General features: G+C 42.8%; 1 protein-coding gene across 4 annotated transcripts in view; it reads right to left on the minus strand.

Annotated features, from left to right (window-relative positions):
- Positions 1-13,150, minus strand: part of FAM168A (family with sequence similarity 168 member A) — a 168,809-nt gene that overhangs the window by 21,419 nt on the left and 134,240 nt on the right. For all 4 annotated transcript variants that reach the window (XM_045817938.1, XM_045817937.1, XM_045817936.1 and 1 more), the window contains exon 3: positions 3,006-3,086. In XM_045817938.1, coding sequence (XP_045673894.1) covers positions 3,006-3,086 — 81 coding nt within the window. The remainder of the gene's footprint in view (positions 1-3,005; positions 3,087-13,150) is intronic.

A 13,150-nucleotide genomic window follows, 5' to 3' on the forward strand; every position in this document is an offset into this window, starting at 1 on the left:
CCATTCACTGAGGAGGGGCGCCTGGGAGGCAGCGGACCCAGAAGCCGCCCGTACAAGAACAAGCCCAAGCTCCCGCTCTCTGTTTGTCCACGCTGAGAGTAAATTTCAATTCTCCCAAGTACTGCAGAGAGACTTCACACATGACAAAGATTTTATGTGCTAGAGGACATGAAGATTCAGGGACAAAATCATCATTTTGGCCTCTGAAGAGTTCTCTATAAGGCCCCAGAGAGCTAGGACCAATGCAAAGGCACTTCATTCCCTGAGGCCTCTGGGAAAATGTGGTGCGGTGGGAGGAGCACAGGCAGTGGGGGTCCGACAGGCTGGGTTTGAATCCCAGTTCCACTGCTTTTTAGCTGAGACATTTTGGACAAGTTATTTAACCTCACTGAGCAAAATCGGAAGCAAAAAGCTCTAACTTCCAAGACAAGGTGAAAATTAATGTCTGTGACACGCCTTGCACAGAGACGGGAAGGTGGCAGGTGTTCAGGAAACAGAGATCCTTTCCTTGGTCTCTCCCTGGACTGTTATATGTCAAATGAGAATAACAGATTTGTACTTTACAAGGCTGCTATGAAATCAACTGAGACAACAGATATAAATGATTTATAAACAGATTTCTTGTGAGACAGTATTTCATTCTTCCCTATATTAGTTATCCTACTTCCCTTCTCCTTTCATTTTCAAGTCAGATTACCATTAATCTGACACATCCTTCGCTCTCTAGATTCTGAAAACAAATCCCAGTTGGCTCCTGCCTCGTGGGGGCCAAATATTTCTTAACTAAGGTCCCTGAAGTCAGAATTAAGAACTAAGAGCTTGGGGAAAAGCTCCAAGTACCTACATTGCCTTCAGAACCAATGAAATGTTTCCCTGCACCCTGGATAGTTGACATATCAGGGTACTCAAACTGCTGAAAATAACTCTCTGAAGCAACTTTTTGGTCTCCTTGACGCAGCTGAGAGGAATTTAAAACCCGAGGGCCTAGCTCCTTTGCAGGTTTCTACCCCGCAGGCAACTCTGGACATCACAAACGGCAGGCTCTGGCAGGAAGCTGAAAGTGATCTACAGTGTCACCTCTGTCCTCAGGCGGAGTTCCTCTCCAGCAGGCGCTCCCCCACTGCAGCCAGGAGGCCCGGTGAGGTCAGAGGCCAGCCTCCCCATATATTCGACAGACCAGGTGTGTATACCTGCTACAACCCTGATCTTCCAATTCCCAGTTTGGGGCTTTCTGACACTATGAGCTAACACTACCCTCTCTAATGGATTTTGTGTTTCTGAGAAAATGGTCTGGGTTGGTTTAGTCATAGCTTAGAAATATGTTGACTTTTCAAAATACAAAATTGAAGAAAATCAAGCTTGATGAGGGCTGATATTAAGTTTGTTTTAAAATGAAAGCTTAATCAGTACTTTACATATGCCAGGAGCTTTCCAATCTCTGTTCCCTACCCCCGCTCCCCAGTCTCAGCCTCCTCCGGTGTGCTCTCCCTTCCCTTTCTGGTCTGGTTGCTCTCGCCTAATCCCCAGTTTCTCTGGCCACTGGCCACATCCAGGTGTGATGCAGTGGTTAAGAGCACATGCAGGTGTGGTGGCAGGATGCCTGGATTGGATCCTGTGCTGGTTCCCAAACTTCCAAAGTTTTAGTTTTCCCAGTTGGAAAATGGATTAACAACAGTACTCAAAGTTTGTTGAGATATAAAACAAGTTAATATCCATAAAGTGCTTAAAATATTCCACGGCACATAGGGACCATTCAACAAATATTAGCTATTTATTCCCCATCCTCTACTTTCTTGCCATACTAATCCTAAAACGATTCTCTCCCCACAAGCTCTGGACATCACGAGAAAATATCCCAGGGCTGGGGAACAGTCTTGACAGACTCCTGGCCTCCGTTCTCAGTTGGGCCCCCAATGTTATACGCCTCCTGCTTTCTCCCTCAAGTCTCTACCGCCTGCCCCTCTGTGAAGCCTCCCCTACACTTACGATCTCAGGCTGACTGTTGTTCCCTCTTCTGCTTCCTCTCCCCTTACATGTACACCTTCTGCAACACTACGACACTGCACAGCCATGAATCTGTTTCTATGCTAGCTCCCAGATGGACTGTAAGCCACTGAGGCAAAAGTGTCATCCTTTCTTTTTTTCTATCCCAGTGTGGGAGACATTCAACAAATAAATCCTTGCAGCGTAAACGAAGAACTTGCATAAAACCATCTACAACTCTGATTTCTCAGACATGAGGTAACTTGTCCAAGGCCTCACGACGAGTGAGTCGAGTAATCAGCATTCAAACCCAGTCTCACGGCAGAGCCCACGCTCTTTCTCCTGCCCCCTGAGTGTTAGAGCACCGGCTGAGTGTGGGAATGAAGATCTGTGAGAAGACCTCTGTACTGCTCCTAGCCCAAACTAGAACAAACTTTTTCAACATTTCCAAACCCATTTCAACATCCAAGGAGTATTGGGTCTTTATTATTTTTAAAAAACAACTTCCTTGCTTCAGCTTGAAAACCAGCTCTTTATCCACTGGTGGCAAGTCTCTCACTTCCAAATTCACACCCAGAAGGTAAGTCTGCTGTGTGTGTGTGTGTGTGTGTGTGTGTGAGAGAGAGAGAGAGAGAGAGAGGGAGAGAGAGAGAGAGAGAGGGAGAAATTGACTGATTCTCAATGACACCCTCAGGGGCAACTGAGCAAAGAATGGATTTGGACATTATTAGGGAAAGCAGAAAAGGTTCTGTGAGGAGGATGCATGTCTCAGACATTCCAATAAAGGAGAGATGGGTCAACCTTAAGTCCCAAGTGGAATGGAGAAGATTTTATTCCTGCCCCCACCCTAAGGCTGAATTGCCCCAGTTCCCAGGGGCAACTCCCAGGAGAATCACACTTGGACAAGCTGAGCCCAGAGCAATTAAGGACAGAGAAAGGCCAGCAGGTGGGTTTGCTTTTCCAAATATAACAAACCCTACCTCCCACCCCACTCACCACTATTCTCTCCACGTTCTCCTTACCTGGAGCATAACTGGGGCTATTAGTGGGGTACAGGCTGGGATTGTAGGCAGGGGCCGCTGCTGGGTAGGCTGTGGGGTAACCTACAAAAAGACAAGAAAAGCTCCATTTAGTTAGGCAAAAAGAAAAGCAAATTTCTGAGGAAACAGAACCAGGTCCCAGGCTTGGTCTTCATCCTCTTCATGGGCCATTTCAGACAGTATATGTGACTAGCTTTTACCCTCTCAAGAAAAAAGTTGCCAACACCACAATCCTAACACATGCAGATCCCCTGTCCATTAAAAAAAAAAAAAGCTAGAAATATATGTTTATATGCTCACTGTAAAAATATTGAAACAACAGAGACATGTGTATGGTAAAAAGTGTAAGTTTACTTTACATCCCTGACACACATTCTTCTCCCCAGTGGTAGTAACGGTGTGGCATCTCTCCTTCCAAACAGTTTTCTGTGGAACTTTATACACATATACTCAGTGTGGGCTGGTACTTAATGACTGGCTTGAGGGAACTGAGGTGAAGCTCTGTTTTGTAGGCTTTGCCAAGGTCCATAGTATAAAAACTCCCACCTTGGCCAACATCACTGAGTGAGTAGCTGGGGAAAGATTCTCACAATTGGTTTGAGAACCCACACACACCTGATATACCCCACAATGCATATTTTATACCATGTTTTGTGAGTTTTTTTTGAAATTTTTTATTGTGGCAAAGTATATGTAACAAAATTTGTGATTTTAACCATTTTAAGTGTATCTTTCAGTGGTATTAATTAGATTCACCATGTTGTACAACCATTCCCACTAAGTGTTTCTAAAACGTTTTAAAAAAAGATTTTATTTATTTATTTTTAGAGAGGGGTGAAGGGAGGGAGAAAGAGAGGAAGAGAAACTTCAGTGTGTGGTTGCCTCTCAGGTGCCCTCTACTGGGAACCTGGCCCACAATCCAGGCATGTGCCCTTACTGGGAATCGAACCAGTGACCCTTTGGTTCGCAGGCCAGCACTCAATCCACTGAGCCACACCAGCCAGGGCATGTTTCTAAAACTTTCTAATCACACCCAAACAAAACCTCTGTACCCTTTAAGCAATAACTTCCCATTCTCTCTCCCTATAGCCCCTTGTTAACCTCTAATCTACTTTGTCTCTATTAATTTGCCTATTGTAGATATTTTACATAAGCAAAATAAAATAGTACAATTTGTCCTTTTGTGTCTGGCTTCTTTGACTTAGCATACTGTTTTCAAGTTTCATCAATGTTGTGGCAGGTATCAGAACATCATTCCTCTTCATGGCCGACTAACATTCCATTCTATGTTTATGTTACATCTTATTTACCCTCCCATCTGTTGATGGGCACGTGGGTTTCTTCTGCCTTTTGGCTACTGTGGACAATGGTCCTATGAACATTAGGATACAATCCTTGTTGAGTCCTGATTTCAGTTCTTTTGGGTACATACTGAGAAGCAAAGTTGCTGTCATATGATAACTGTATGTGTAGCTTTTTTGAGGAATCATCACAGTGGCTGCACGATTCTGTATTCCCACAAGCAATACATGAGGTTTCCAATTTCTCCACATCCTCATCAACACCTGTTATTTTGATTATACACATCCTAGTAGGTTAAAGTGGTATTTCATTGTGGTTTTTTAAAAAATTATATATTTTTTTATTATGCTATTATAGTTGTCCTAACTTTTCCCCCCTTTGCCCCCTTCCATCAAGCACCTCCACTCCCTTGGGCAATCCCCAAATCACTGTTCATGACCATGGGTCATGCATATAAGTTCTTTGGCTGCTCCATTTCCTGTGTTGTACTTTACATCCCCATAGCTATTCTGTAACTACCTATTTGTGCTTAATCCCCTCACCTCTTCACCCATTCCCTCACACCCCCCTTCCCATCTGGCAACCATCAAAACGCTCTCTGTATCCTTCATTCTGTCTCTGTTCTTCTTGTTTGCTTAGTTTGTTTTTTAGATTCAATTGTTGATAGATATGTATTTTTCCCATTTTATTGTTCATAGTTTTGATCTTCTTTTTCTTAAGTCCCTTTAACACTGCACATAATAATGGTTTGGTGATGATAAACTCCTTTAGTTTTTCCTTGTCTGGGAAGCTCTTGATCTACCCTTCGATTCTAAATGATAGCTTTGCTGGGTAGAATAATCTTGGCTGTAAGTCTCTGCTTTTCATGACTTTGAATATTTCTTCCCAATCCCTTCTGGCCTGCAAAGTTGCTTTTGAGAAATCAGCTGACAATCTTATACGGATTCCTCCATAGGTAACTAATTACTTTTCTCTTGCTACTTTAAGATTCTCTCTTTATCTTTAACCTTTGGCATTTTTTATTATGATGTGTCTTGGAGTGGGCCTGTTTGCATCCATCTTGTGTGGGACTCTCTGTACTTCCTGAAGTGGCATGTTTATTTCCTTTACCAAATTAGGGAAGTATTTTTTTATTATTTTTTCCAATAGTTTTCCAATTTCTTGCTCTTTCTCTTCTCATTCTGGCACCCCTATAAGAAAGTTGGAACGCCTGAAGTTGTCCCAGAGGCTGCTTACACTATTCTCATTTTTTTGAATTCTTTTTTTCTTCTTATTCTGATTGGTTATTTTTTTCTTCCTCATGTTCCAAATCATTGTTTTGATCCTCAGCTTCATCCACTCTACTGTTGTTTCCCTGTAAATTGTTCTAGGTCAAAAGACAGTGCTATTTTTAAATTTCATCCATTCAACAAATATCTGAGTATGCACTCTGTGTCAGACACTATGACCCCTGCCCTTGTGGAGCTTAGATTCTAAGAGGTTGTGAAAGGAATAAATAAATAGTAAATATAAACAAACACAGTCTTAAGTGCTAGGGAAAAGAGAAAAAGGGCAGGGTAAGAGACATTGGAAGTGCCACAATGCTGTGGGGGGCAGGCATTGCAATATTAAATAAGGTAGCCAGCATAAGATACAATGAGAAGGTAAGATTTTCACAAAGACTTGAAGGGAACAGAGTTAACCAGCAGATGGCTGAAAAGACAGCAATACAAAGGGAACAGTCAGTGCCACGGCCCGAAGTTCTGAGCATAGGGGACATGTCTGAGGACCAGCAAGGAGGCCAGTGTGGCCGACGTGGACTAAGTGAGGGGGACAGTAGTAGAAGTCAGAGAGATAAAGGGCTGGTCAGTTCATGACTGAACTTATAGGTTAAAGTTACAGTAACTTATAGGTTATAGGTTAAAGTTATAGGTTACTGTAACTTTAATTTTCTCATGGGGTTTTGAGCAGAATAACATGATCTGACTTATGTTTCAAAAGGGTCATTCTGATTGCTGTACTGAAAACAGACTGAAAAAGGGTAAGGGTCGAGACGCACACAGGCTATTGTAAACCTCTGTCAATAGATGATGAGGCTCAGATTGGGGCTATAGCAGCAAAGGTGACAAGAAGTGACATGCTCAAGAGTCTTCACATACTTTGCCACACTACTTTCTAGAAAAACTATTGATTTGTACTTGCACCAGCAATGTGTAAGTGCCTGTCTCACTGCTCCCTGTAGTTTTTAATGTTCACTGGTATTTTGACTGACAATGAAAAGCAGATTTTAAAAGTCAAAGATTAAATCCCTTAATCCCTAAAAGCTTCTTTGGGATTTGTAAATATTGAGCTTGAATAATGTATCTTTGTTAATATGCCTTTTTGAAATCCTTTCCAGTTCCAAAGAAAATCAATCTCTCTTCCCCAGACCCCATTTATTTTCTGACTTCAGAAATGAGGTAGCCAACTTGTTGTCACTTAATTAGCAATCTGGAAATCTGCCACCTCTCAAGAAGAAAGTCAGGGATTTAATCTGGGAAGCAAAGTGATCCAGATTCAGCTCCATGAGAGACCGTGCAACCAAGGGTAATCGCGCCCCTGTGATGTCACCACAGACGCCTTCCACTTTAGGAGCAGTTATAGGATCTTCCTTCGCTTTGGCAGATATCATAGAATGGCAACATGAGAAGGAGCTTTATTTGGCCCAACCCTCTTCATCATGTAGATGACATTCTCAGGCCAAGGTAAAGAAAGGGACTTAGGGTTACAGACTGCTGAGGTTAGAAGCACCTTAAAGGCCCTTTGGTCCACCCTCATATATGGGCTAGAGCCTCCTCTACACTACATGCTAGCGTGATCATTCCAGCCTTTACATCTCTACTGGGAGCGAACACCCTCCTTTCCAGAGACCCCTCCCCCACTCCATGAGACTGCACTGATTGAAAGTGACAACTCATACTGCACCCAGCTCTGACTACCTGTAGCTTCTACTCTTTATAACAGAACAAATTTGAAGGCACCTGCATCCTTATAGATTAGAGAACTTATAGAACTTATTATAGAATTTATACACTGTACTTCACTTGTTTGTTTATATTTCCTGTCTTGTCTCTCTCTCCTTAAACTGTAAGTTCCTTAAAGACATAGCTAAATCTCATCTGCCTGTACACAACAGCTCTTGGTCAGTTCCTCCTTCCCACTTTCTACCCTGGGCAACAGTCTTGTGCGGCCAGTAGAGAATATCCCTTCTCCACCACCAACTGTCTCTGTCCAGCAAGGCATCATAGATAAACTGGGCTTCCCCCCTGCAATGTCCTTGGCTTTGTTTTCATTATTCTGTTTCCTTGTCTTCAACTGCCATTATTTATGTTGCCGCTTCTGCTGATGATGACGTTGGCATCTCTAGTGCCTAGAGATTAGGTACTCAATAAAGAGACTGCCAGGTAGGTTGTATTCTGAAGCTATGAGAGGTTTAAAACAAAAGAAAGAAATCAAACAGGGTCCCTGGCCTTGAGACGGTTACTAACTAATGAGGGAGAAAGACAGATAAGTGGACAGTTAGAATGCAGCTTGACAACTACCATGACAACAGCACAGTAGGCAGAGAAAGAGCTCTCACCAACTAACATTTATTTAGTGCTTATTGTCTGCCAGGATTATACTGGGCACTAGGTGTTCCTGGATGTAGACAAAAAAGGGGAGGAAGGACATTCCAGGCAGAAGCATAGAGGGTAGCATTTTGGGGGCATCCACAGGGGCTTGGCTTGCACCTTCCTTGGCTCTAAGGAGCACGACTAAAGGGTTAATCACATCTGAGGGGGCAGGTTGTCTTTCAGGGGTTTAAGCTGATCATCTCATCTTCTTGAGACCATGTCTCCCTTTATGGTGGTTGACCCAAACTTACCTTTCTTTTCAGCATCATCTGTCTACTAACAACTATGCCTGAGTTACATATTGCTAGACCAGACTTCCCTCCTGAACTCCTGACTCATACGGCATCTAACTGCCCACTCAACATCTTCACTTGGATGTTCCCTATACTCCAATGCTATATGGGAGAGTGGTTAAGAGTGTGGTCTCTGGAGCTAGACCCAGGCTTAGGTTTGAATCTCAGCAATACCACTTATTATGTATGATCTTGGGTCACTTACTTCACTTCTCTGTGCCTTAGTTTTCCCATCTGTATAACAGGACTAGTAATATTATTTACCTAATAGGTTGCTACAAGTATGGAATTGGTTAAGATTTTTTAAAGAGATTTTACTTACTTATTTCTAGAAAGAGGGGAAGGAAGGGAGAAAGAGAGGGAGGGAAACATCAATGTGTGGTTACCTCTCAATGCACCCCCATCTGGGGACCTGGCTCACAACCCAGGCATGTGCCTTGACTAGGAATCAAACCGGTGACGCTTTGGTTCACAGGCCAGCACTTAATCCACTGAGCCACACCAGCCAGGGCAAAATTGGTTAAAATTTTAAAGCACTAAGACTCAGGTACATAATTAAGACTATTATTATTTCAAATCAAAAAGATTTTTTTAAAAAAGCCCTGGACAGCGTAGCTCAGTGAGTTGGAGCATTGTCTCATAAACCAAAAGGTTATGGGTTCAATTCCTAGTCAGGGCACATGTCTGGGTGGTGGGTTCAATCCTCCATCAGGGCACGTGTGAGGCAATCAATTGATGTTTCTCTCTCTCTCTCCCCCTTCCCCTCCTCCTCTAAAATAAATAATCATGCCCCTCAGGTGAGGATAAAAAAAATAATAAAAAGATTAAAAAAATAAGATTTTACTTCCTATCCTCCCACTCCCTCCCAAACCTGTTCCTCCACAGATTTCTCCTCCCCAGTAAATGACAACTTGTTACTCTAGTTCCTCAGGCCAAAAAACTTAAGAGTCATCCTTGACTGTAAGCTTCCTCTCCTATCCACATCCAATCCATCAGCAAATCCTTTCAGTTTCACCTTCAGAATATATTCAAAATCTGGCCTTATCTCACTGCCAACATGCTTCCTATCCTACTCCAAGTATCATTATTTCCCACCTAGATTGTTGTAATAGCTGCGTAACTGGTCTCCCTCTTTCCACCTTTGATTCCATTCAGCCCAATTCCCACAGCAGCCAAGAGCAATCCAGCTAAAACAGTTAAATCCCAGTATGACACCCCTTTCTTTAAGCCCTGACAATCACAGTGAAATCCTTTTAATGACTCATCTGGGCCCCCACTGCTTCTCTAAGCTCCTCTCCTTCTATGTGCCCCCATGGCTAATCTACTCTAGCCACAATGGTTTCCTTGTTGCTTTTTCAATGTTTTAAGGCCTTTCCTATCTCAGACCCTTTCTGTTCCCTTTTCCTGGGACTCTGTTCACAGGTCACCTTACATTCTCTCTAAAACAGTAATCTCAACTTTCATTACTCTCTCTGCTCTTTTTCCTCTTTTTCTTCATGTGCTTCCTTGTTAATGAGAGAGAATTGCCCACAACTAAAAGGTAAGCTTCAGGTCACAGAAGCGCTTGCTAGTGTGTGGCTGTTCCCTACTGGAGGTCTCCTCCGGCACAGTGTACTTGACCTTCAAAGGCTCTGACCCACCTAAGGAGCAGAGCGCATTCCAGTCCTGGTCCCCCAAGGCTGCCGGGGTCTGTTGAAACTCACTGGGGGTAAAGATACTGAGTTCAAATATACACCAGGTATATTTCACCCACTGCTCATACAAAAGATATTTTCACACCTGCTATTTCATTTGAGCCTCAGAACAACACTCTTGTTATTCCCCCGGTGTGTAGGTAAGAAAACAGAGGCTCAGGGAGGTGAAATGTGAAATGACTTTTTGGTCAAGATTTTTCAACAAGTCAGTGGGAAGCAAATCCTGAAAGCAAGGCCCTTCCCAAACCTACCAAATAACTATGACTTTGTCCTTGGAAGTCTGTCCCTTCTGTATTTATATTCTTTGAAGGTTGAGAGTGAAGAGAATAAATGGACATAAGTGAGCTTTTCTCCTTTGCACCCCAAAGGCTATAGTAGTGATCAGGTCTCCTGTTATTCTGATGTATACATTTTAATTGCTTTATAGATATCAATACAATACAACCCCTTTTTCTTGTCACTAGGATTAGGACTGAAGAAATGTAAAGCTATTTTTTTGATTATTTTGAAAATTAGAAATTACAGAGAAATCAGGACTTTTTCAGTAACTACCTTAACCTTACCTTTAGGAAGTAAAATTTTAGGCTAGTGGAAGACTAACTTGTGGCTCAGGAAGACAAGGAGAATTACTCCTTTGTGAGCCAGGGCACACATGCAGTGGAGATATTAGTTCTGAAGGTCATGATTAAAAAGAAGAAAGCTCTATTTCTCACCCAGATTATTGCAATAGCTTCATAACTGGTATCCCTTCTTCCACCTCACCCCGCCCGCCCCCCAAGGCCAGGGTAACCAAAAACAAAAACAAAAGGGCAAAAGAGAAAGGGAATAATTTTGATTCTGTAGTATGCTCTGAGCACTGTGAGAGGCACTTCATCTGATTTAATCTTCACCCCAACTCCATGAAACACACACTTATTAGTCCCATTTTAGAAATGAGCATGTTGAAGCTGACTTATCTTCTACAAACCAGAGAGTGGCAATGCGACCCAGGCCTGATGAGTGAGAGAGAAAGGCTACTCCTATCAGACTTCCCACCCCTCCTCAAGACATGAGTCTGCTCAGCATAAACCTCTGGATTTGGATGCCATTTTCTTTGTCCAGATTCTTTTATTTCAGCTTCAAAACATGGGAAAACAGGAAGTTCCTCTGGAGAATTAATTTGATCAAAGATGGTTCCGTTTAAAAAAAAAAGTGATTGTGTTCCTATTCAGTGTCCCGATAGGGGTTATGCTCGTGTTATTGAAAGGCGTCACACAGGCACTGAATTACAGAGTTAGAAGTGGTATTAGAGGCAGTTGAGTCCAATTTGCTACTCAGCACAGAAATACCCTTTATAATGGCTCACATGGCTCACCACAGAGCCTCTGCCAGCACACACTTCTAATGGTGGGGTGCTCAGCACTTCTTCAGCCAGGCCAGCACTTGCTGGAGAGCTCTGGAGTTTAAGAAATTCTTTAGTCTGAGCTTAAAAAAAAAAACAACCTGTAAAGAATCTAACCCTGAACAGCTTCCCAACCACTGGTCCTAGGTCTATCCTCACAGAATACATCTGTTCCCTCTGCTCCAGGACGACCCTGCAGAGATATGAAGATATCAGTTATTCTTCCTGAATTTTCTGCTGTCCAAATTTAACAGTCCCAGTCCCTTCAACCCACCCCCACTCTGACTGCCCACCTCTGGCCAGACTTCAATTTAAAAATCCCATTTTCTTAAAACAATGTCATTTTTCCCCACCTTATTCATGCTACGGATGTTCTTTCCCCCGATCTTTTAAAAATTGAATTGACATAAGACTCTGGTGATAGGTGATCAGTAAAGGACTAAAGTGACTTAATCCAGTTTCTTCATCATTATCCATCAGCACAGCCAGTATCTAGCAAATGCTTACTCTGTGCCAAGCATGGTTCTGGGCTCTTTACATAGGAGCTTATAGTCTAATGGGAGAAATGATATGTTATTTACATTAGTCTATAAGCAACATATATAATATATAATCAAATAATGTTGAGGTGTTAGTGGAGAGCTGAGGAGGGAGTGAAGAACACTTCTGGGAGAGCTGGAAATGGTTTCTCAGAAGAAGTACAGTTGGCCCTGAACACTGAGTAGCAGGAGTTTGTCAGAGGCTTGTGGGGATGAGGACAGAGAAATATGTATTTGTTTCATGCATGAAGCCATAAAAATTTATGGCATATTAGGGGAATGGCAAATAGTTCAATATGTTGGATTTACAGTGTGGGAGAAATGGTAGGAAATGAAGGTAAACAGATACACTGGGGATATACTGTGAAGAGATCTGAACTCTAGGCCAAGGGATGGAAATCATCAATAAATAACAGGAGCCCACTGGAGGACTTTCAATGGGGGAGTTACAGGTTTATAAAGACGACCTCAGCAGCAATATGGAGAGGGGCTCAGAGTAGGTGAGAACAGAGAAGGAGGGACCAGATAGAAAGACACTGTAGCAGCCCAAAGACAAAGCTAAAACAGTAACAATGGCATAGAGCGGGAACTACAAAGATGTTTAGGAGACAGAGCCTATAAAACTTCACCCTCATAGCAAAGCCTCTTTTTTTTTTTCTGTAAACTGAAAATCTACAAAGTGAGATGGAAATGTTCTAACCACAGGGTTTGTAGGCTTTTTTCTTCCTTTCTTTACTAGACAAAAGGAAAGAAAATAAATTAAATGGAGTCTTGAAGCTGTTACTTCCAGAAAAAGCCTGAATCGGAATTCCTCTTACTAGCTGTGAGGGCTGGCTGCTGAGCGCTATACTGGTGAGAATACAGGTCAGGCCAGGAAGGCAGGGAGTGGTTCTGTGGCGTTGGCTCTGACCTGCCCACTGCACCGGAACCTGAGGTAGCCTGTACACTGGATTCCAGGCCCAGCCGCCCAGCCTCCCACTAGTGAGTCCCAGGGAACTGTATGGCTGTAAGTTAGGCACTGTTCTTAGGGCAAGGCACCTCTCCCTGAGGTCATAAGAAAGGGGGGAACATCCAGTAATCAATTATGCTCCAGGTTGTGTTGTACCTTCAGGGAGAACTGACCATCCAAATAAAAGGCCAGCAATCTGTGGGTCATTCACCTTGGCTGAGCCCTGGAAGAGGAAGGCTGCTAGTCCCAGAGCAGGCTTGATTTGAAATGTCTTTAGTATAAAAACAAAATCATCAACAACAAAAGAAGAAAATAGGTGATGTAAAAGCTAATAATA

Source organism: Phyllostomus hastatus, unplaced genomic scaffold (genome assembly GCF_019186645.2).
Source record: "Phyllostomus hastatus isolate PE091 unplaced genomic scaffold, TTU_PhHast_1.1 phas_scaffold_317, whole genome shotgun sequence".
Lineage (NCBI taxonomy): Eukaryota > Metazoa > Chordata > Mammalia > Chiroptera > Phyllostomidae > Phyllostomus > Phyllostomus hastatus.